The sequence below is a fragment of the Strix uralensis genome, chromosome 10 (genome assembly GCF_047716275.1).
Source record: "Strix uralensis isolate ZFMK-TIS-50842 chromosome 10, bStrUra1, whole genome shotgun sequence".
Lineage (NCBI taxonomy): Eukaryota > Metazoa > Chordata > Aves > Strigiformes > Strigidae > Strix > Strix uralensis.
Genome location: NC_133981.1, coordinates 15224448 through 15251207, shown reverse-complemented (window position 1 = coordinate 15251207; position 26760 = coordinate 15224448). Strand labels below are relative to the sequence as shown.

Genomic DNA, 26760 nt, shown 5'->3' with positions numbered 1-26760 from the left:
TAATACCCAATTTTAAATTCTGGCATGCTTGGAAGCAGTATCTGTGCAATTTCAATTTACTACAATGCCACACATGCCAACAAAAAGTAACACGATCCCAAATTTACACTCACCTGATGATGCACAAAAAAGCAACACCACACCATGAGGTACTTTGTATTAGATTTTAGGAGGTTTCTTAATATTAAGCGTGACAGTGAAAAGTCTTTGCTACAAAGGAGTCCCTATGTCTCTCCTTCACTTTTCAGCAGGAACTCCTCCCCATGCAGCCACACAGTTTGCTCTCGCTTCCTGTCATGTAGCGTACTACAAGTGTCATAAGCTGAGTGTATGTATTGTGTCTCTCTGTTGTGGTTTTTCCTCACAGATTGCTTAGAATAATATTTTGAACAGACAAAAGTGTTTTAAAAATTGCTAACAAGTGAATGGCACCAACATCGTAAAGGTAAAGACATCATTAATGTGATTTTAAAGTAATAGGTAGGTCTTTGGGGGTTTTGAGACCCAGTAACTGAAAGAGAGTCCATCTGCTACCTGTGCAATTCTCAGTCTTTAACAGCAGCAATGGGCTTTAAACTTGAGGGCAGACAACTATCTCCAAATGTAGATGCCTCAGAAAACAAAAACAGCTGGTAGACACTGGGTAGAACTTTTCAAGATTTAGTTCACATAAAACTCTCGTATTTCAGAAATTAAGATATCTGCTAAATGGAGTTCTTAAAATAACAGAGGCACAATGGCAAGAACTCAGTACAGAATGCTTCAGAATCAGCCCAGGATCAAGGCCCAAAGATGAGCTTGGCTGAGCACCCAAATTCTGCATGTGAGGACATGTCAGGGAAGCACAAAGCTCAATTTTATCCATGGTAGTTCAAGATAACTGATTAAAGATACTCAATTTGTGCTGACTCTTCACCAGTGTAGATAAACAAGACTTTAGTAACTGCATTCTATGAAACCTAGTGAATCTTCATTTCACTGAAGTTTGAAAAGCTATATACCTTAATCATCAAGAAAGTATTAAACTTGAAGTTATTGATGTCTTTAAAATATCAAATAAGACTGTTGCTACCTCAATGACACTGGCCACCAATGTGATTGAGAACTTGAAGTCAGTAAACTTACAGGATTAGGTTCCAGACTCGTAATCCAAACTGCAAAATATAATGCCTCCTTGAGAGCTCTTATATTTGCATGCCAAATCTTTGGACAAGAACGACCAAGAGAGACTGACCCGCTAATAATGAGAGTCTTCAGTGGTCTCTCTCAAACTACTAGCTAGATCACTAGCACCTTCTAGTACATATTTTCCTTGAATATATAGTTAAATGCCTCATTTAGCCATCCTATTAAGTTACATTACTTCAAGGTAAGAAAAACTAAGTTTCATGAGATGTTCATCTGTAAGTTATCAAAATACATAATTATATGAAAATTTATATTTGCATATGATTCATATATACCAGTTTCAATGTGCATTTGAGCAGCCCTCTTCAAAATCTAGACACACATATATATATAAACCTCCCTTAGCCAAAGTTAGCTAGAAAACAATGCAGAATATTGACCTGAAAAATGGAATCCACAACCACCACAAGTGATTGAAACAGTGCTTTATACAGCAAGTAAAAAAAGTGTGATTTAAAATAGCTTTCCATCGTCTTTCCTGTATCACAAACTGAATTAACTGTTTTGGGCAAGTGAAACTTGTCCTCAGAAACTAGTAAAAAGGAACTATTGAGAGATATATGAGATTTGGTTCTTTTTTAAAGCATATGTGGACTCTAATGTAAAGAACAAGTGCAAATACAGGGAAAAGTAAAACCCTGGAACTTTTCTGATCCTTTGTACACAAACGGCAAATACAGAGGAAAAATTTGAGTGCTTACCTTCCAAAATATTGTCTACAGATTTGTAAGCTAGCATTATTTGGTTTAGAAAATTTATTGATTAATCATATCAGAAGACTGAATATGTTCCTACTACCATTCCAAAAAGACTTTTTTGTTTGTTTAAGACTTAAGGAATAATCATGTGAAAAGTTCAGGCAAGCAGCCAAAATGGACAAAGAGAAACAGGTGAACATATCAGTCAACTGTTTCATTTTAACATACAAAAAAAAATCAAGTTTTCAGTATATTAAACAGAAAACTAATACATTTTTGTATACACAGAGATAATTACTTCATATACCCTACATCCTTACACCTCACTCTTGATCTGTCCCTATCCTGTTCAATCTTTTGTTGCTCAGATCTACCAACACTGAGGTGTTCTGCAAAATTCTGCATAGTTCCAGTAGGCAAGAATATCAAGACAAATTTGAATTTGGGTAGCAAGCTAACAATAATTTGAACTTTATTTTTAAAGAAAATAGGTCTTTAGTGAGCTTGTGCAATCTTTCGTCAGTTCAAAACTCAATTTGAACAAAAAGTTTCTGCTGAGCTTAGTGGAAGAAGATAAAAGGTGAAACCGATACCAGCCAGCAACCAATTCCTTTGACAAGGGCCATGACATCTCTCTGCAGACAGAAAATACAAATTGGAAAAAATCTTCAGGAAGCAGACATTTTAGGCCAAGACTTTAAAAAATTAATCTAGTATTTCCCTAGCACTTGCACTATTTCTTAGGTCACCTACAACCTTCTGCCTCAGTAGCCACTGGAATTTAAGAATCCTAAAGGCAGATACCACAGATTTCAGCCTAGTGTCAGGCATGAGATTGGCCAACCAGACTTTTTCTTGTCCATCTAGTAAACAATATTTAAAACAGTCTGCCCCTGCTACCTGTATCAATCAGCACAGATTAACAGGATGGCAAACACTGCTAACCTCTGAGTAAATAAAACATTGTATTTGTGGTTTTTCCCCTGCAGCTTTGCATCAGTCAGCTCCAAGTGTACTCTGCACTTCGTTGCCAGCAACATCAATAGCATCCACCTGAAAGAAAGCGCAGCTTGAATTCACGTAATTGCAAACACTCACATAAGTACCAAGGAAGGAAATCTAAGACATCATATCTAGAATCTAGGCAGCAACTGCCTCAAAAGATTGAAGTCAAGAAATCATAATTGACAAACATAATATGTAATTGACAGATATATAAAATATATGAAAGCTGTTCCATTGGTCTCTCTGCAGCTACAGCTCTGCTGCCAAGCCCAATGCAGTAACAAAACATGAAATGAAACAAGATAGCACTATGAACACAGGATCAAATAGCCAGAAACATCCACAAAACTGTGGGTAAAGGGAATGAAATTTTACTAAAACTTTGGTTTACAGAAACAGAGAAGGACACAGGGTATTCATGATTTAAATTCAAAAAAATAAATCACAGCACTTTGTCTGAGAACCTTTCCTGCCTTAATATTCTTACTTGTAAAATGCCCAAAGCACTGGGGTGGCATAAGGTTGAAGTTTGTCAAATGTTTATAACAACAAGCACATGATAAGTCTTTATTCAGACAGTATACAGTCAGTTTCCAAGTATCTCTTGTGCTGTTGATCTTGTCAAAATGATAGCAAAGTGCAAGCAAAACTACTTCAGCAGTTTCACTGTTGCTTTCCTCTCTATAGTTCTTAAAAGGAAATTCAAAAAAAAAATAAAGAAATAAAGTCATGCTTTCAGGGCAGTATCCTACTGCTGCAACTAGGATTTTTAACTGCACAACGAAAGGAAACATACACATCTGAAGTACTGTGGTAGGAAGATACGTAACATTCCCTTTTTCCGTATCCAGAAGCCTAAGCAAGTTAAATGCAGGTTCACATGCAGCCACCAGGCCATTCAAAAACCCCTGCAGTGCTCTCCCTCTTTTCAGAAACTGTGTTGTAAGGGGCTGACTTCAAACTTTGTGTAGCAGTCAACCCATTCTTCAATTTACCTACCGGTAATAGAGGAAAGCTTCCTCAAGGTTGGCATTTGATACACATTTACTATTGGATATTAAATTGGAAAAAAGTTATTGAAAAAAAATAGCAACCTAAACATTCCTTAAAAAAAACAAACCCAAAACCAACTTAAGTTTTAATCCATTTCAGTGGCTGACAGTGACACGAGGAAAGCAACTTACTTGAAGAATTAAGCTATGAGGGGCCTCAAGTTTTTGTACAAATAAAAGGTTTTGCATTCTTCAGCAATATATTACAACAACAAAAGAACGTAAGAATTTAAACAGGAGAAAATAAAAAACCTTGCATGATAGTAATCCTTAAGAGATGACATACTGGTTTCAGTTCTGCTTTTGTCCACCCTACAAGATACTTTTAGGATACCTACCGACATCACCTCTGGGATTGCCTTTGACTGTATTTTATCTAACTGAAATAATGCCTCGCAGGCTGTAACACTGGCCTCTACCTAATTGGCATGTGCTAAATGGCCTGGCTGTGTCAGCTGATTCCTAATTCTGTGATTACAATCAAGCAGGGATCCAGAGGCTTGACCTGGCTCCTCCTAAGAGCTGGGAGAGATGTTCACTGGTAGCAAATTCTCTGCAAGACTTCCAAATATACCCATCCCATCCTCCAAAGTACAAGCTATCTTGAGTTTGTCATTTCTCACGTACGCTCCCAGAGATAATGATTTGGAAAACTCTAAGGTGATGCTTCCCAGAACATGAAAGATTCTCACAAGTTTCTGAAGACATGGAGAAGAGAATCATTTGTATTATTGCTTATATGACAGTAGTAGCCCAGAAACAAGTGTCATACAAAACTGCACCAGTCACTGCCCAACTGAGTGCCCCCCGAAAGTGCTGTGATTCTCCTCTCCTGTCGTCTTCTAGTATCCTTCCAGACAGGACATGCAATCTATCTAATTAAATTATGTTTAAGAGTTAAAGTTTAGTAAAGAGTTTAAGTTAAATCATGTTTAAGAAAGGTAAATCAAAACCTCATTTTATGACTTTTTCACAAGACTACTGGTCTGCTTTGGACTGGAAGTGTCCAAGAAGACACAGTGATTGCTGAAACTTAGACTGCTTCTTCTGAGGATATTTAAGGCTGCGAATCACTGAAAACTTGAAACAGTGCTTGGAAAAGAAACAAGCTTTCCAAATTCAGCGGGGAGCCTGCTTGCACAGACAGATTGAAACTGTTTTCTCATTGTGCATTATGTGCGTTTTAAGGATGCTAAATTTAACTCTCTCTGAAAAGCTTTACAATTAACCACAATCTAGAGAGACACAGCCTGAGTGTACAATTTTTCAATCAAAAACATCGTAATAAATATTTTTAAATGTGCATTTTAGAGAGTTTTAGAAGGCTACCTCAAATCATGTTCGGATCATATTATATGCAATGCTTCATACATCTTTCATTAGATTTAATATCCCATTTCAAAACATATAGCAGAATGCAGGAATTATGAAATCTATCATCATGAGTGGAATTTAAGAGCATCAACAGATCTGACTTCACTTAAAAAAATGTCATTTAGTATTATTTAAGAAATGTTATAGTATGTTCTTACAAATGCTTAGATTGTAAATTCTTTAGAGAAAGAATAGCTTATTATTATGTTAGGTGGTATCTAGCAAAACGGAGACCTTGTTTTCTGGTTGCTACTGTAATAAGAAAATTTGTTTCTAGGCTGCTATAAGTAAGACACACCATCATATTGCTCTTATTATGCATTTGTGTCAGATTTTAAAAGATGGCCATAATTTTTAATTGCTGCGTACATTCTAACCACAGAAAATAGCATTAGCTTTCAAGAAGAATCTTGTTCTTATGTTTAGTTTAAAAATAATTAGGACTCATTCTAAGACCAAGATGTCTCAGAGAAAATCAGCTGTGGAAGCACTTTTACATTTGGGATGAACAGCAGTCTTCATAGAGAGTACCAACAAACCCACTTGAAATGCTTCTTGCAATTGAAAACATCAGGAGGAACTCAAATTTCCTCCTCTTTTTCCATCAGCTCTTGAGGACTGTTTATAAGGTCTTTCAGAAGTTCTGAAGTTTTCATAAGGCCTTCCTTCCCTCCTGGTCCTTAAAACATTTTGTTTAGCTTTCTGTCACAACTTGACAACCTAAATAAGAATCTGTGGAACTGAGATGGAGAGGCAGATGTTAGAATAAAACCTCTAGTACAGACCAGATGATTTCCCAGCTGTTTCTGCAAATAATGCTTTTGCAACCTTTTTCAAATGTGTAGCCCATTTATTTATTTTTTATTTAAAACTTACTCCATTGTTTTAAATAGTACTATCTAAGCACTGCCAAATTGAAAACTTGTACAGTCAACTTAGACTGACCAGTGAGTTTTTACAGTATGAGTACCAGGAAATTAGACAACAGACCATCACAATGCTTTGGTAAAAAAGGAATGGGTGATGTTAATAACTTATCTTTATAATAGATTGTAACACCAAGTTCTACTGCAAGCATCATGACTAGTAAAAACAAAAAAGCAATTAAAGTCCATGCATACAACCATTCATGTCCTCTAGGCATTTTAAAATAAAATTGCTAATCTGAAATAGCGTAGCATCAAGAAAATATCAATGTATAATTCAAAACTGTTTCTAAAATTTTAGTTTCTCAAACTGAGTGGCATCGAATTCAGCTGGACAACAGCATCACCCTGTTAACCATTACAAGTTTCTGAAACAAAGTCACAGGAAATAGTAATTTCACATCACGTGTTCTCAAAGAGTAGCCACTGGTGGGGTGGGGGGAAACAAATACAAAGAAATGGGCAGAGTTTAGTTTGAGTTAAATTGAACAGGGGTCAAGTTCATCTGCTGTTGAACAAAGAAAAGAACAGTAAATGACAGCAGGAGTACAAGGTAACACCCAATCTATGATTAAAGACAGGAAATCTGCTATATAACAGAACATCAAACTTAGCCTAAGAGAATGACAATTGGACCTATCTGCTTTGTCACATGTTGCTTCCAGCTCAGTATTGTTTGTATGTGCAAAATAGCTGGCATGACGGGTTTATAGCCTATACAGAATATTTCTACTATAAATAACAAACCACACCCGGAACAAAAATAAACTGGTTACGAAGATCCATAAAATAAAGCCCCACAATGTTAACAGAATGACTACATAAAAGTATGTTTCAAGAAAATACCTATTTGGTGAAAAGATAACACGAAATTATAAAAAATCCTTCCAAAGGGGAGGTATCACACTATTTTCATTATCAGAAAACTTCAAAATATTAATTGAAAAATGGAGCTTTAATAAACAGAATACCTACACTTTACAATACAACTAATGATGGAGAAGTCTTGTAGATGTAAAAGTCTATGACAGTCTCTTCATTTCAAGAATGCATTAGCCAAGTGCTCTATAAGCATGCCTCAAAATTCTTGCCCCAAGAAACATAATCTAGAGTGTATTTTATAGAACTACCATGTAATTAACTTGAAAGTAGCCCTGTAAACTAGGTAACTGGATAGGTTTAATGGCTATGTACTTAACTCATAGATGGTTTTAGATGTAAAAAATGGTGAAAGTTTAGTAAAACAGCTACTGAATTAAGGAAAACACTGCGAATTCCTAAGCATTACAGCAATCTCTAGATAGCATGAGCAGTAACAGCTCATAAAACATGCACAGGTTTTTCTACTTGAGTGCCAAACTACTAGAAACCTAGTGAAGTCTAAAGGCCAGCCTGGATCATTTTCCTTTGTAACTAATTTATAAATTGCTCATAGATGTCTCTCCAGCACACGTTTATGATTTTTGCAGTACTACTCCATGCGAAGAACCTTGTAATTTACACTACCCACTGATCATACAAAAAGATACAGCCATTTATCACAGACCTAAGAACTAATATCACCTAACCATGTTTTTCCGGAATTTCAAATAAAGCATTCTGACATGATGCAGCTAACCTAGCATCACACACTGTGGACAGAACTTATCACAGTAATTAAACCATGCTGAGTCAGTGCATCAGTTTGGAATAATACATGCTTGAATTCTTCAAAATTGTCTCACTGGTCACACCAAATTGCTTTTTAAATTTGGTGTATACATTAAGAATACAACAATTCTGATATGTGTTTTGGAACTGCAGATGGAATTGACTGCTATCCAGTTACGCAAATGCCACACAATGAATTTCTGATAGCATCTCTATTTGTTTGCCAACATAAACCTTTCTGTTCCAAGAGAAATTAAGTCTTGTGACTAATCAACAGTTCCAATGGTTTGTTCAAAAACAAAACCAATAATAAGCTAAACCATTTAAAACTCCGCCCATAGATTAAGCAGGGAGACATCAAAACCAACTCTTTTACAAATGAAAATCAGTACCCAAGGTGTCTACTTGCTACAATTTATAAGTTCTAGTCTTCTGAACTACAAATTGTGTATCATGAAAGGAATTTTTACCATTCCTATCGCCCCCTACATTGCTATCAACAGTCTGAAGTAAAGTTTCCCTGCTCCTGCAACACTCTAAAGAAAGAACTTCAAGGCTACAGAGGAACTCAGCTTCTACTAAGCCCGTTATACAGGCCCTGTGTTTACAGTGTCCACCTTCTAGTGCATTAAAGCAGAAAGACTTACAGAATTGCATCTTACCACCTCTAATATCAGCTATCAGAGACATTCTGGCCCAAGAAAGGTCAATGCTGGACAGATGCACACCACCACCTCCATAAAGGCAGAATAAAAACAAGCCTGAACAAAGACTGTAAGAGAAGCACTGGGGCAATTAAACTCTGAAACAGAGGAGCTTGCAACCCACTGGAAGAAGAAAGAGGAAGAGATCTAAAAGGAGCAAGTGGAGCACAGGAATACATTGGCTGTTAGAAAAAGGAATACAGAATTTGTACTTTTACTTTTCAAAGTGAAAGGGGGATGAGACGGGTCAGGGTTCAAGCATCCACCTAGCACCTCTTTAACCAACTGCAGGAGGTTAGAAGAAACAGGACTCTCCACAGCGGGAAATGGATGAGCATACAGCACCAGACAGAGCAGTCGGGGAGAGCAGGGATGCCAGCAGCACTCCCCCACGTGGAGGAGGCTTTCTATGACACGTGAAGGAACCAGTTTCTGACTGTTAAGTCATAATAGGCTATTCGAGCCACAGCTATGCTGTCCATTATGCACAGTAAACCTCCCTCCCCACCCCCCCGAGGAAGCTATTTAAACTGTGCATACAACATACAAATATATTAAAATAACAGAAAACAACATGCACTTTTTAATGTATACGATAACTTATGTTTTTAAACCATGTTGGGTCATACTACGAGATAATGGTATTTAAGGACATTTTATCTAGAGACATTAGTGCATTATTTTGCTTCAACAAGTATGAATAAAGGTCTGTCTGATACCACTTCTAGTAAGTGTCTGTTATAACAAATTAGTGGATATAGACATTAAGTAAAACCAGGAATCCAGGAAAGGTAAAAAGGTGCTTTCTGTGGTAGTATGTAATGATGTAATTTATATAAGTAATCATCAAGGTAAAGCTAGGAAAGAACTCCTCTCTTAACAACTTTTATGTTGTTTAGATTCATGTACCCTGACGGAAGTAACTGAAGTCTGCCAGCCTGCACAAAATAAACTGTTTCATAAATACTGTCTGAAAAGTGTGGAATTCTTCCTATTTGTCATGAAAGACACCTTTTTTCCCCACAAATACACTTGCAGCAAAACTAGCAAAGAAACCCCTTGCACATCTAAAATTGACCTTCAGCATGTTTAGGATATTTTTATGTCAGGCTTCTCATAAATTAGATCAGCCTTCCTCACAGGTGACCACATCTGCAGCTTGGTTAGCTAAATGCTTTTGCAAAACTAAAAAGGAAACAAAAAAGGAGGAAATAGGAAGAAGCCTAGTTGCAGTAAATTATATTCAATCTTCAGGCAACTGCACTCCAAACACATGCCTCAAACTTTTTCAAGTAGAAAATGTTGGTTTAGATTTCACTATTTATTTATTTTTAGCACTGAAGTTCTTCAGCCAAATTTCATGTGTAGGGAGAAAAAAAGTAGACAAACCATCATAATGGTTCAGATGTGTGTTTAAAATACGCAGGAAATGATGCTAGCTCTTGGTGGAACAGTAGAGAAATATCAACGATAACTAGAAACAAAACCAGCATCCTCTTCAGTTATGCTTACAACCCTGACATTCTCCATTAATCAGATAACTGCTCTTCTTTTGACTATGTGGCAGTTTCTTCATAGCCATCTGAAGTGTCATCATATCAACAATGGGACTACTGTGTACCATTACTGTTGTAAACATATCTAAACATATCATTAGAAAAAAAATAAAATCATTTAGAGACTTTCAGTAACACGAGCCCACCATTCACATAAGTCTAGAAAATTATCCTGCTGGCAAAACCAAAGTGGGTGATTTTAGGGGAGCAGGAGGGGAGACATAAAGGAGTTGAAATCTGAAACTCCTCAGGAGAGATTCTTAGTCTTCTTGAATTCAGAACTTCCTTATAAATAAGCCTGACTACTCTTGCAATGGAAAAAAATAGCACACAAGTGTGTAACTCAAGACTGTATCATAACTAGCAAGCAATCACAGAAGCTTTAATCCTGATACCTTCCAACTGTGTGTGCATGACTGTACAAATGTAATCCTCATTTGCTAGGATGCTTTATTAAATAAAACTGTTTCCCAATCTACATGACAACATAACACATTATTTCCACAGACACTAGGAGCAGCATATTGAACTGCTATCTCTTATGTATAAGCACCAAATGGTGGTGCTGAGGAAAGCCTTCTATCTGCATCAAGGTTTTAAGGGAAGGGTGGCATGGAGGTGAGAAGAAGAAAAAGAGTGAGAGTTAATAGCAACCAGAAAAGAGAGCCAAAATAGGATTAATACCAATCTCTGTGCTAAGATCTGTGCTGTTCTCTTCTTTATATACATTACTGACCTGCTTCTGAATTGCCCCATCCCATCAGATATTCATGCCTCTTCTCCTTACCAAGCCCTGGCCACAAATTGCTCCCCACCCACACAGTGCCTTTATCTTCCCAAAGTCAGTATTTGCAAAGGCTGAACGGACAAACCTGTAGTGTTTTATAGAAGACTTCTGCCTCCACTTCATACTTCCATCTCTCTGCTTTCACAATCACTAGATTTTCTCCATTTCCATACCTTATCCCCTTCCACTCTCTCTCTCACACATCTTTCGCTGCTGCTTGCTTTCCCCATCCTGACTATCCCTCTTACCAAGTTTCAGCTGTCTCCTCTTTCCTTCTCCCATCCTATACCCAGTATCTTCCTTTGCTTTATTTTTCTACTCTAAGTACCGCACCTACCACTTAATCTCCTATGTTCTGGTTTTCCCATTACACTGTCCCTCCAGTTTGCGATATTCTCATCTCCACAGGTTCTGTGTTTCTTCCTCTGAAATTACAATTCTCACTATAAATACCTTACCTCTAAAATAATCTATTTGCTGGATGCCTGACTATATAATCTCTTCAAAGACCAAATTAACTGATGCCTTGTGTATATGCAAGAGGAACACACAGCAGAGAGAGTGCACTGCTTGGTAACTTTAAGTCTAAATTTAATCTAAACCAGGATTTAACAACTTATTTAAAAAAAAAAAAATCATAATCCACTCCCTTCTCTCCACTGATACCTAAAATACTGCCCGAAGTTCTCGAAGTAACTGCTACTATTATCTAAAAATGACAGCATCGGTAGAAACACGTAAATGAGATCAGCTTGACATGGAAATCCCCACTCAGAGAATTAAATGTGATCTCTAATCATGGGGCTCAGAAGAGCTGCTCAACATGGAAAAAAAGCTTCTTTTTATAAAATAAATTTAAGTAAGGAGAGGAAAAGAAAAGTGCAGAGGAGTTTGTTAAATATTTAGCATCTGGGCCTTCCTTATCTTATTTTGAGGTTTACGTTGGTGTATGTTGAAGGATGCTTTAACATGCCCACTCCATCAGCATGATAGAGACATTTAAAATCAGTGAACTGACTGCAAAGTGAGGGTAAGTAGATGAATACAACGTTGCAATTTGGTGTTTAACCACTTTCCTTTTTGTTTTTTGTTACTGTTGAAATGATCCTGTATTATAGTCTGTAATACAGAAATAGCATAGACATCTAAAAAAACATAGCTATGAATAAGTGAGCTCCAGAGTTTTGTTTGTTATACTCAAGTGTGGCACTACTCCATGGTCAACATTAACTTAATTCTTCTACCCAATAAGGTTTTACTCCTGTTTGAGAAAAGACATCAAAGTTAACCTTTTATCATTCACCATCTGTACAAAAACCTTTGTGACCTCACGTCTGCTCACTGGGCTTTTCATAACGCAATTTTTCCATCCATCAAAACAAAGTTGATGCTGACAGAATGCAAACATCAAGAGAGACTTGGTTCTACTTTTTCCAGTGCTCAACTGTCTTGATTTCAGCATCCAAACAGATCAAGTGAACAACTGATACTGGTTCTTCCCTTGATTTAGTAATTTATTTCAAACAATTAACTGCAACTGCCAATTACTATCCATTTTATGAAATATTACAACTACAGAACTTAACATCTGTGTTAGTATCCCATAAGTTTCCTTAAAAACAAGGTGGCAGACAACTCCCACAGATCTTCACTTCTACGCACGAAGGAAGCAGTTTGAAGAGCCTTTACTCACTGCCTGTTTTCTCTAATACTACCTATTCCTATTTCCTTTCAGGTTGTTGATTTCTCTTCTTGATTCTGAAGTCTTTTACTCCCCAGTTCTCTGTTCTTCGTGTACTAGCCCACTCCACCTCTGCCATGCAGTTTGGATCATCACAGACTTCATGCCGCCACACTTACCAACCCTAAGCCCTTACTTCCAGTGAGCTATTGCTCTCTGAACTTGTGATCATTGTTTCCCCAGCTACAATTCATACCTACAATTCTTTTCCTACTACTTTCATACCTACCTTCTTCCACGATTACTTTTCCAGCATAGTTGAGAATTAGAAGAAATACTAGAGTAAATTTTACTTTTAAACTGGCTCTGAAATTTATAATTAATCTACAGATTAGAGGTAGTTGGTATTTTCCCTGCATTCTTAACAATGCTGTTGTGAGAGAACTATTTTCTCAGTAACGCTGACAACTTCATCTCTGTAGTTTTGTGGTGCAATGCAAGAAATAGATGGTGAAAATAAAAAGCCCACAGGAAATAATAGAGGATGCTCTATTTAAAAATACCAAATTGGAATGCAAAACTCAGTAGCAGATATCACAAAAAATATCTTTCATTTTAATTAATACCATAGTATGACCAACACAGACCCAGTAAACCTATCAATGCCACTTACCCTTTCAGCAAAGCATTTAGGTAATGCCTTTCTACTTAAATATTTTGTTGGAAGAAGCTCGGAGCAAACACATTTATATGCTCTCCTGAATATAAAACTGAACTCTTTAGATTCAGTGTAAGTCAGTCCACACTACAGATAATGGTAATTTACTGTTTATTATACCAAACAAAGTTTGCAAGACAGAAAAGCCCTTCCTTTAAGCAAAAGATTACAGTAACACTATGACTTAGATACAACATGCAGTGACAACTCCTTCTTCTAGACTGTATCCCAGGCTACAGTACTTTCACACATGGCAAACACACCATTGCCATTTAAACGCTGCCACCATCACATTAAATTTTTCAACAAATGGCGTAGAAGGCTTCACAGGACATAGGGGACAGAAAGGGGACAATATGACTCTCTGAAAAAATTAATCTACATAATATATCTCTGAAACCTGAAGCAGACAAAAATATAAGCTCCTGATACTACCAGCAAATATTAAGGTTCTCAGTTTCACTTGCATTGCTTTTTCATGTACCTTTTCAGTCAATTACTGTGGTAATACACATGCTTCCATGTTTCCTTGCTCAGCAAATCAAATAAAAAACCTAGTCCCTTCTGCTGTGTAAGAAATCCACTTACATTAAATTATCTCCCCCACCCCTCAAAATACGTCAGCCAATCACATAAACAAAAGCTGGGTTTTTTACAAAGCCTTTTAGGAGGTCACAAAACAAACAGTTCTATTCTATAATTGTTTTGCCATGATTTTAGTCCTTGCAGATCATAGTTTAACTACAAAGTTACACTGCAACAGAATGAAGCAGAAAGGAATGTTACAGAGTATGAACAAAACAATACTAAACTTACCCCTCTGAAATTCCAGCCCTTGGTAGAAGGAAACAAGGAAAAATTGTTCTGTTGCTGTTTTGGCCTGCAAGATGAGACAAAGAAAAGTGTTTACTTTTTCAGCTGTCGTATTTTCTAGATCAGTAACAGTGACAACAGAAGGAGAAAAGAAAAACACAGGCTTTGAATACTAAGACACCTCAGATTTCCTTGGCTGTACTTCTGACAGGTTTCTCTCTTCAGTTTAGTTAAATGTTTTAATTCTGATTGAGAGCTAAGGGACATGGCAGCCTTACAAGCCTTCACAGACACGCTCACTTGATGTCTGACAACTTATTACTCCTACTGATTTTCAACACGAAGAGACAACCCTGACCTGAACAGTGTGGGTCTATGAACCTGCAATTATGCCATGTGATGCAAAATGGTGCAGCCTGCCAGCTGTACTGCATGGGGACACTAAAGAGCCTTTAATCCTAACAGTGAAGCTATGTGAGGCACCAGTGTAAAGCAAGCTAGCCATACATCTGTGTGACGCTAAAAACTAGAAGCTGACTTCTGTTTTTACTCCTTCCAAAACCTTTCTCCTACCCTATAATTATTGCTGTACAATTATTTCTGAAAAGTAACCATAACATTCTCCACTTCGCTCTTACTAAGTGCTTTTCACCAGTAAGATCTTTAATGAGTTTACAAAGGTAGGCAAACATTGCTAAGATTTTACACATGAAGTCAGATCAAAGCTTGACTGACTTGTTGAAGTTGACCAAACCAACAAATAGTTTGGCAGCAGGACCTAAGTGCTGAGCACACTTCACCTCCAACCATACAATTATACAGATTACATTAGTGATCACAAATAATAACAGGAATACAAAAACTTGTTTAAAAATAACAAATTAAATGGCTGCCTGTCAAGCCTCACCATCCAACAAGAGGACAGATGTTTTGCAGTTAAAGCACTGGACTAACACATGAAAGATCTGGGAGTCATTCCTGCTGCTTATAGTTCCTGAAGGACTCCAACACACTGTGCCCCAGTTTCCTTTCTGCAGAGTCAGGATTAACAATAGTTCTGCCTTTTTTCCATCATCTCTATTTTGGTATAAAATATTTGGTGTACAGATATTTTTCTTATTACGTGCATTAAAACACATCATAGAGCAGTGATCACAGCAGACACTTTTAGATGACAACAAAATGCAAATAATAAACTATAGTCATGACAATTGAGTCATATTTGTAACATCAAACATTGAGATGTAAATCCTCTCATTTTTTTACTCTACCAGCCAGACAACCAGAAAGAATATCAATATTTGAAGCACATTGATAAAGTCATGAAAAAGCACACGGCTGCATACATGGCAGACTTTAGCATTAGACTGTCCCACTAATAAAGCCTCCTACTGCAGCTTTCCAAGTTAAAATGTTACGAAACTGAATTTCTAACTCAAAAGCCTCACTGGAACTGTAGCTGCATCATGCAAAGAGAAAAATGTTATTAACAAGAGCAAGTTACACAGATTATCTGTTGTCCTAATGGTGGTTTGCACCCTTTTTATTCACAGATAATCTCACACTAGAACCAGTCAGATTTTCCAAAAAGTACTGTGAGCTTTCTATGGAGTTATGCTTAGTCACCTTAAGAAAAAAAATCTCATGTTTAAACTTATATTTCCGCAGTTTCTCTTTGATATTTTAATGTTTATTTTCCCATTTTATTCTCTTTGATATTTTAATGTTTATTTTCCCAGTTTATTAAGAATTGCACTAGTTCTATTTTAATTAAGCTGAATACAGGGGAAACAAGACATTTCAACTTCAATATAGCAGGATTTATCATAGTTCATACAACAGTTAGAAGGGAAACAAAAACTTCATTAAAAATTATCTCTCCCCACAATCATTCTGTAACAAGAACTGAGAACTCTGTAAGAAGCAATGTTTGTTGTATCATTCATCTACACTAAACTGAAGGCCATCCACTAGAAGAGGACTGATGACTAACCATTTATCATCATCAATCTGTAACTTTCCCAGTCACTGAAAACATCCCAGATTACACAACAGCCAGTCATTACAGAGAGCAGACAGTATTAAATCTACATTTTGTCAGTTTTCAAATAGGTATCCTCCTTCCTTATCAGTCAAGAACCTTACTTCATTTTGGTGAGAATGGACCTCTCTATTATTCACAATAGTATGCTATCTCCTTTCTTTTTAATACTATTATAGTGTGATGAAAGAGCCTTAAATGCAGCAGCCTAATAAAACAAGACAGTTTTACCAAAAGGAATTAATTAAAAAAGTAGTAAAATATACTGAGGTCATTGGATTTTCCTCCATGACTTACTGGCCTGATCCAATACATACAGGGTGTAACAAAACTCTACTCAAATTGTTTTTTCACCCAATGTGTGCAGGACTTTTCTAATGAGCAGAAATCAGGCTGAAGCATTACACTCATTTACCACCCTATGGGCCACCTTAAATAATTTCTTCAAAAACTTTCACTTTTATGCATCTGGCATGGATATTACTTCCCTATTTTCTATTCTATGAGGGGATATTCAAAGTTCAAGTCTGGATCAAAGTCTAATCGAGTCTAATTTCCCATTATAAGCAACCATTTCATATAGCCCATCTCAAACCTACCAAGATATTAAAACTGCAAAAGTACTGTCCTACTATCTTACTGAAAAACTGTTTTAGAAATCTCACTGTTCCTATAACTAGAAACCATCTAGGCTAAACACATTAATAAATTGTTTATGCCTACCATTCTGAACCAGCATTTTTCAGCTGAACACACCCCTAAATCAAAATGAAGTAAAATACAAGTTCTGGTTCTCGAATGTACCTCAAATAACAAAATATAGTTCTAACAAGCCCAAGACCTCATTTACAGTTTTCAGTTTGGTCCTTCACTATCTTAAAGTTATTTTGATCTCTTGGTCTTCCCAACATTCAACATCATGATAACTGTACTGAAAAAGAATTAAGAGTATCACAGATTTTTTCAAATACATTTTAAATTAATGTCTTGCTCTTTTTTCTACAGGGCACTACTAATGTTACTTCTGAACATTCTGTTTACTGGGTAAGTCTTTTCTGAATTGCAGCAGTATATGAGCTAATTAAGAAACAGCCTGTATGTATTATAAAACTATTAAAATACTAAATTGCTATTTGGTATTTTAAATACAAAAACATAAAGCTACAAAACTGTCGCATAATTCTATTTTTGAAATAATGAGTAAATGTTACTGTTTGATAGGAGGAATAGTATGTCAACAGGTGTGTTAGACCCCCTTGGTTTGGAAATAAAATAATTTAGTGACCAGACCAATAATAAAAGTCACCACTGGCATAAGTAGCAGATAGAACAAAATAAAACATTAGCTTAAAGACGGAAAGAGGAGACAAACTAATAGGCATTAACAATGATGAGCAGATCAGATTTTGAGAGGCATGCAAGTCTAAAATAAATTACTCGGATACTATAGTAATGCTTTTTCAGATGTCAAGAACAAGACAGGAATAATTCCTGTAACTGCATGCACTGTGATGAACACTCTTGAAATACACTGAATAGATGATCACAGACTAGATCATGGCTGAGAAAAGGAAATACATAATGTGTGAGGGAAAGAGAGGATTTCCTCCCTACAATTACTTACAACAGTAATCTCAAAGCTATAATTTATAATACTTGACCTTTCTTACAGATATATCTTTTTTCATTTAGCTAAAAGTCACCAAAACATCTTCTCCCTAGTACTGCAGTTTTAAGAATGAAAGACTAGAAGGTGGGACTATACAGAACTCTTCAGACTGTGGGAGGGAGGGGGTCACCAAACCTGTCAGCTGAGCTTGGTTTGGAGATTGCTGTGGAAAGTTTACCTTGAAAATAAAAGCCTGAAACCAAGTCCATCCAGTCTGAGAAAAGCACAAGTGGAGGCCTGCCACTTGGAAAGGTGAAGATACTCAACCTTCAGCCATGTCTATCTGTTTGAGTGTCAAATTCCTCCTCCTCCTCTTTAGTAGGAGTTTTAACTGTTCCATCTTCCATTTGATCTTTAAACTCTAGCCCTGGAAAAATAAGCCCTGGAAATGGCATCTTCACATCTTAGTAGCTCAGATGTAGTTTAGATCCCTTGGAACACTTACCAGTGAACAACTGAACTATCTAACTTGCCTGCTAATCTTTTAGCAATCCTGCTGTTTAATAAAGATAATTAGGAATTTTACTGCACAAAACATTCATTACTGCAAGAACATTTTACACTGGTAATATCCTCTGAGCTTTGGCTCTGTCTTTAACCAAGGTGCTTCTATCACTATTTTGTAGCCTGAAGATTAAGTGGCCACTGAATTAAACATACAGTTGTTACTGTAAAAGCTGGCAGAGGAACTCTCTAAGACTTGTTTTGGAGTTTTAGAAAGCAGCCATTCTTTATTGCAGCGCTGGGCGCACACACAACACTGACTTAATTTATTCTCAGTAAAAAAAAATATTTAGTGAGACTAAAAAAAAAAAAAAAAGTTAGCAAGACATTTTGGCTTACACAGTGAATATCAGTTTAACAGTAAGGTCCCAGATTCTGTGATCCATGAGAATCACTTGAAGTCCTAAAATCAGCATGAATAGAAGTTCTAGAACTTCTAATACCCATAAGTTAATCTATATCGTTTACTAGGTTAATGACAAGAAATCAACTCTCTATGCTTCTTGTACCACTTACAGTGGTGGAGAAAGGGAAAAAGATTAAGGGCGGGGGGGTGTGTGGAGAACAAGATAAACCATGAAATAAAAAATTATTGCAGAGAAGTGTTGTTTTCTTTCTCACAGCTAAGTATGTACTACAGAAGTTTATTGTATACAATAAATACAAGAAGTCACCATAAAGTCTAATAAAGTATTACAGTGGATTAAGGCTAAATGTCAGTTGGTTTTCACTGTGGAATACTGAATTAAGGATAAGGATGCATCTCTGTCAAGACTGAAGTAGGTATTATTTGTCTTATAGTATGTTTATGTTGTCCCATCTGCTGCTTGCATTCAGAAAAAAAACCCCAGTATTTCATATTAAACCAGCATCATCTTAAAGGCTTGTCTGGAAACAAAACATTGATCCTTCTTAAAATGGTTTTGCAGAAGTGATTCCTATTTTTACATTTGTTGAGTTTAGTATATATATAGCCAGCATATTCCAATTCTGTCTTGGAAATTCAATTAAACCTTGAATTTTTTTTCCCACCTGTCACCAGTAGCAATAATGTTTACAGATCGGTGAAACTACAGAGTTTTTGCAAAAACTGAGTACGACCTATAACTATTTTTTCTGCCTAAAACTCAGGCTAGAACCCAGCTATGGTCCCCAGAATTCTGTTGAGAATGCTAAGAAAAAGAATTAAGAGTCATAAAATAATGCTTTTGTCCTTAAGATGTACAGCATTTTCTGTTTAGGTTCCTTCACAGATATACTATGAATAGATACAATAAAAAAGGCCAAAACTGTTGGACAAAGATATCCTTATTGAAGTCTTTATTTAGACACAGTTTTCAGACATCAAATTAACATGAGCCCCAGAATAAATCAATAGAGCTTTTTTGTGCAACCTTTACTGTGCCGTAGGTTATTTTATATAGTGACAGACGGTAAGTAAAAGTATACAAAGGAATCTAAAGACTACAACATGCACTGAATGATTTAAAGTTTCTATTACTTTTACTAAAAAAAGTGTTATCTGTGTTGAAGCATGATGAGATAAATGAACACTTTATGGCAGTTTATATAAAGCTCATGTAACTTTTAGATCTTCATCTGATCCTGCAGTCTTTCTGCACACAGAATCACTGAGTACAACAGTATTTTTTTAGATATGAATATGCAAGCTCTGTGTGTTTTGTTTAAAATACTCAGCTGCTACATCTGTTTGAAGATAAAAGTGTATTTCACAAATCTACATGAATACTCAGATAATAAAAGGAAAGCTCAAACCGCTTAGAGGCAAGCTGTGCTAAGTAAAAATTCTTTTAAATCTGCAAAAATAAAAGGTTGTTACTACAGCTGTGAATATTTTATGAAAATACTGTTAAATAATAAATAGTACTTACTGTTCAGAACTGTTCTTTGTAATGTCATCTGCTCAACCTATCAAAAGTGTACATTGATATACTGTTCATAAAAGCACATTTATTTTAACACACTGGGATATTTGTGATACTTAAATTACACACACACACAAAATTTCTATGTGGTTTACCTGGTGAAGCCTGAGATATGCAATAGCATTTTTGCTTTGAACAATAGTTTTGAACAATACTGATTCTCTTACATGTTTTAAGTTACAGATAATAGCAAATTAATGTATCTTTGGTACTGATTTTAAAAGCAGAAAAAAAACCCACCATGATTTGACCTACTTAATAAAAAACACTGACTCCACCACTCAAAATCTCAAATACTATTTCTCTTCTATACTAGGCCTGCGGTGTTTTGACTCTAAAAGGAGACTGTGGAAAAGTTAATTTATTTTCCAAAAGGAAAATTTTTAAGTTCATATGGAGATTTTACTTAATACACTTTTTGTCTTAAAGGTAAAGCAACTCAAAGATTGCTTGTATGTTTAATTTACCAAGGTCCAATCCTGCAGACACGAGCTCTTCAAGCTCCCATACTATCTACTAATAGACAATCTTTTTGCAGGGGAGGAGAGGAGGGCCACTTAGATGATCAAGATTGAACACTTACTACCTTGAAAGAAATAAAAATATCCACCAAGGAAAAAAAACAGATGGCTGATTTTTACTAGCTGGGCTGACTTCCTGAATACTAACATGATCTTTTATTGTCCTAGTATCATGAACCATGTGTCATAAATATATTAAGAAAGAAAAACAGACCTTGTGAATCTGGATATACACAGATGAAAGCCTGCATCACTGAAGCAGGTACATGTACCAGTGAGCTGTCCCACACCTACTCTTTTCCCACACTTTCTTCAGAATGTTTGTTTATACTATGAATCAATGCACAGCACTGTAAGATATGCCATCACTAATAAAACCCAAAGAATCTACAAAATGCATGTTTTCACTTCTGCATTTGATTAATTTCCTGTAAAAATTAATACTAATTTTGAGCGGAAAAAAATATTTAGTTCTACATTTTGATCTAAAAATCAGATATTCCTAATGATGTAGCATTTCTTCTGAAGAAGGAATACAGGCTTGACTAAAAGCTTTAAACATAACATTTTAAAATCTGTAACTACTGCAGGTTAATGCAATAAATTACATCTGATATATGCCACTATAGAAGCATCCCCCTTGACATATATGAACTCTGTTCAGAACTGAAACAAAAGCCCTGGCTACCAGCCAACAGGAGGATGCAGGCTTTTCTGCTGTTTGACAGATGTATAGCTGCATTAATGCTGGGGTGGATGAGAAGCCAGTCCTGTATTATGTTTCTGTAACAAAATATCACTGTTTCATTAATATTGCAAAAGCTAGATTAGAAAGACTATTCACTGGCTCACTTTGTATGTGCAGCCTAAAATTATTCCTATAGCATTTCAATAATAGTAGGAAAAAGAAATGGCAATAACATGTTTGTTAATTTTCAGTCATTACCTCATCCCACCGCTGTATCACAGATAAATGCTGAATTCTTTACGAAGAGAACAACTTCTCATTAAAAAGAAATGTTTGCTCATCTCCACCCTGCACTCAGCCATCCAGATAAGATCCTCTAGTCCATGGGATAAAAAAGATCTGATGGTAATGCTTAAATGGCCTCCATCATGAGAGTGTCAGAAAAAGCAAGCCTCCAGGCAAAAACCTCACAATATTCGTGCCCAAGGAAAGAGAGTAAGTCTTTTGTTTTCAAAATAGAAATAAGCTCAAAATGTTCACCCAGAGAAAGCAGACAAGGGATTTAGCAGTTCGTGAAATCCAACTGAACAGCATTTCAGTTAGCCTATAGAGAAGCTACTAACACCTTTAAAATGACCATTCAAGTGCCATCACATCATGTTCTTGATAAAGGAAATGGGTTTTTTCTGAAAATCCTTTTTGTTTGGATTCATATCATCTGGCTCTCTGAAGGTAAACGTGAATTCCTGCAAAGCTGTGGTTCACTAACAGGCATTTAGAAATACCAGGACAACTGAATAAAGAGGGAAATGCTATTTAAAACAAGTAACATTTGGGGGCAAGTCAATCCAATACAAGATTTTAAAACTCCTGTACTGCTATTTCCTTATCCCTCCATTTGCAAATTTTTTTTTTTTGCATTATAACTTGTATTTCAACTGAAAAAGCCAAAAATGTAGGTTTGTAACAAAAATGTCAAATAGGATGATTATGTCATTAAGCCTATTAGTCAATTTAGAGGCTTCTCTCTGTTGAAAATTGAAAAACTCCTGCACACATTTTAAAGAGCGCTTTAAGATACTTTTCACGCCTCTCTCTCAAGGACATGACATTAAGCCAGTCAGACAAGGAAGGAAAAATGCTTTTATTAAATGCAACCAGTTATAGAGGATTATAATTTTCAGTATACTGTTTCACTAAGAAAGATTCTTCTTGCATGAAGTGTTTTACATTGCATGACAAGAACTACTCCTGTAACTTCTATGCAGACAGACCAGAACATCTTATCTTGAGATTGTAACAGCCCTGTCACCACTGGAGCTAATAAACAAAACTTCTCCAAGTGTATGCAATCATGCCCATGACTTCAGTGCGCAATAACCATCCCTCCCCCAAAAAAAGTCAAACTATACCACATAATTTCATATCTACGTTAGTTCTGCCCTCTGTCATGCCTAAAGGATTGCAGGCTGTCATGGCAAATTCCATTTAGCTACTTTGTCACATATACTTCAATAACTCGGACATAAAAGTCTCACCAAAGGCTACATGTCGCAGCATACTTGACTCTGCTCAGGACACAAGCAAGTATTTCACTATGGCATAACTAAAACATGGGCAACAGAACTTCTCCCACACTTTAAGCATTGTCAGTTAAATAAAGACCAGAGTATTGAAAAATGAAAAAAAAGTCAGGAATTCATCAATTTATCGATAACAACTCATTCACATGAAAGGTTTTTCAATATTTATATCAAGTCTGAGGGAAAAGGTTCAACTTTTTCAAACAACCTGTCCCTGCTTTTTATTTAAAAATTTAAAGTACCATGACTTGGGATTTTTTTTTTCCTTTGGGTGCCGTAAAGGAAAGCATCCAATGAAACACTCTTTTTTTCTTTTAGGGCAATATGAAACTTGAAGAACGGTTCCAGTTTGTTTAATTACTAAAACCAATATGTACAATAAACACAACTATGCTTAACAAAATGTTTAAGATACTCAGTGCTGAAACATCTGTTGACAAGCAAACATTTTTAGAAGTTAGGTACTCAATACAACCAGTTTTCTTTAATAAGCTGCCAGTATATTTAAATTTTTTTGAACTCTGTTATATGCACCAAAATTAACTACAAGAGGCCCTGAATCAAAGTGTAAAGCGATATGTGATATATACATACAAGTCATCAAGATCAAGCTATGCAACTTTCAGATTTATGAAGACATTTTCACTTGTACAAATTTCACTTGCATTATTAGCAGACTGTACGCTGCAGGAACGCAAATAAAACAAGTAGTGATTTCATCTCCACTTCAATCTTCATTTCTATCTGCACAGTAATTCCTGTTAAGTTGCATAAATAACTGTAAAAGCAATTATCAGCTCCCTGGGCTTAGAAAACTTTTTTTCTCCTCATATTTAACAAGTGATCTTCACAGTTTTCATATTTGGCTTTACCATATTTTTTTAGCTCCTCCAAAGAATAAGCAGTGTCCTTTTAATATTGATTAGTCTCCTTTGTTTGATATAACTCATAAGGACTTTTCATTGTGGCCATAAATCCCCTGAGCTCCATAAGCACTTTGTCTTACTCCACAACAGTAAAGCTACCAAATCAAGCCCTAAAATGCTTTCAAGTTTAAAAGTTTATTCATATCATAAACACCAGATTGGTTTCCCCTTTGTTCTGAATGAAAGTGAAATAAATACAAACATGGCAACTATATGCACAAAGGCCAGTTTACTCATACAAGGAGAGCTAGATTTAACAACAAACATTTTCAATAAATATTGCTTCCTCTGACATCAGGATATTCTGTTTAATACAAACACTGACAAACTTATTTCTGCAAAAGTCAAAAGAGTTTTTGAAGGCAATTTATAAATACACACTGAAGTCAACAAACACTGACCTCTACCATGTGACTTCTGTGACCTTGATCTTCATTGCACAGTGAGGTCAGAAGGCTATCAAGATAGTTTTCAAGAATTATGTCAACCATTTACATAGCAAATAATACTGTTAGTAAAACCTAAGTTATCATTTCTGAGTGGAAGATTTTGTACTACATATTTGGCATTGGAAATTTCCTTCCAACATGAAACATTTGAAGCCGGTGCCAAAATTTACACCTAATGTTTCTAATGCTCTTCATTGGTCTGAACGCTGATACTTCAGCAATATATTCAAAGGGTGTATGAACTCTGAAACAAAACATTCCTTTCATAGTATCTGGATTTTTATGTAGTAGAATGACTTCCTATTAAATGAGCAAAAAACCCATACTTTCACTATTTCCATAATTTCTGAAGGGATATTTAACCTGAGATGCAAAACCAAAATGTTTTCAGTTGTTAGTTATTATTCACAGCTGCGTTCCTGTGGGAACATTTTCTGCATCAGTGTTGCCATAGTAATTACTATAGAAACCCCTGAATGCAACGGAGAAAAAAAACCTGTTGAAACTATCATTCCATTAAAGCTCCATTCAAAATATCAATTCAGGACAGAAAATGTTCACATATCTCTACTTCTGCCAGCAACAAGTTATGTTTTCTAGTCTCTTCAATATAAATACACTAACTATATTACAGTCATTTCAGCCCAAGGCCATTTTACAAGAGTATTCAGAAAACTTTCATAAAATAATTTTGTTACAAGTACAGAATCCTATAATTAAAAAATAACATTATACCACTGACTAGTCTGAAAGTGTGCATTTTTCTCTTTGTCCCAGGTCAAAGTAGATTCATTTAAAAGTGCATTTATGGGTTGGAGAGATTTGGAACCTTTTTTTTCAGAAATACATATATATGTATATATTTTAAAAATAATGGGTTTACATGGATGAATACACACACCCTCCCCTTTTTTTTTCCTTCTGAATTAATACAATTCCTACATAAACAAGAATTAACATGTTAAGTGAGACCAAATGATCAGACAGAAAATGGGATTTTGCTGTAAAGTAGACCAGTGATGGGTTGATCCACCAATGGAGAAAATTTTCTCATCTCTTTCAAGGTAAGATTTTCTGTCCATGCCTGAAAGCAAGAAGGCCTATATCCTCTTATTTTACCTTATTTATGAGGTTTGTTATCAAGTTCCTTAACTAATACATATATTTAGTTGCTTTCCTCCTGCAGTCTCTGCCTGAAGCACAACATCAGAGCAGCAAGTGCAATAATTACCCGTTATTTTATTTGCCTCATAGTGTGCATTCACATTATCTGTTTCAAATGTATTGGTGTATGTTCTTATAGGCAGAAGACAAAGTCAAACCAAAATTTCAGGCCTATGACTCCAGACTACCTTCTTTAAGATGCCTTCCAAAATAAATGCAGTGAAAGTGCTTCAAGGTCAAAAAGCAGTCATGTATATATGAAAGCTACAAGCAGAAAAGTCTTGTAAGAAACATCACTTGTACACACCATCAAGGGAAAATTACTGCTAATAAGCATTGGATAGTTCTTTACATTATTTTTAAGATTATTTTTGGTGTAGGAAAAAAAAGAGCCGATATAATTAATTATTTTAATATGTTATCAATATTGCTAAAAAAAAAATAAATCACACTCCTGTACCTCACTCTTCCAAGAAACATGAACAAAATCCATTTACTTCTGCTGTTTGTGCCATACCTACCAAAATTTTCCTATCCAAGCACATTTAAAAAAAAGCAGCTAATACTGAATTGACATTAACCTACTGAAAAGATTGTCAGAAGGTCCTATGAAATAAACACAGCTGTCTATGAAACTACATTTTTTCCACAGTTATTTATTAAACCATAAGGAATAATAGAGTTTGCTCCACTAACTCACGTCAGAAAGATTTTTAACATAAGTTTGTCAGAGATTATTTGCTTTCAAATAAATAATTATTTTTGGGCTATTTGCCCTTGCACATATTGACATATTCTCCTAACATAAGCTAGTATAGTACCATTTTTCTTCCCAAGAAAACACTCCATGATTTGTAACAATCTATAATATCTGGTAGAAGATTCACTCTGACATGCAGAAACTACTAGTTTTAAACTCATTGTTTTTTTGTGAAACTGCTGAACATTAGCAGTTGCACAACTGCACACCATTTCATTCTGTATTTTCACCAGGTTTTTGTTTTCTTTAAGACATTCGCCACTATTATGTTTCCTCTGAAACTTTTTTAATGCCATGCCTTTAAATTAGGGCACGTTTATCTTTGCTCTTACTCTGGCTGATAGCTAACGCATTTAG

At 35.7% G+C, this 26760-nt stretch overlaps 1 protein-coding gene across 4 annotated transcripts in view; it reads right to left on the bottom strand.

Annotated features, from left to right (window-relative positions):
• Positions 1-26760, bottom strand: part of ARHGEF3 (Rho guanine nucleotide exchange factor 3) — a 141138-nt gene that overhangs the window by 75368 nt on the left and 39010 nt on the right. For 3 of the 4 annotated variants that reach the window (XM_074879321.1, XM_074879320.1, XM_074879322.1), the window contains one exon: positions 14156-14219. In XM_074879321.1, coding sequence (XP_074735422.1) covers positions 14156-14219 — 64 coding nt within the window. Of the gene's footprint in view, positions 1-113; positions 244-14155; positions 14220-26760 lie in introns of those variants that run through there. The other variant, XM_074879325.1, reaches the window with a different exon arrangement.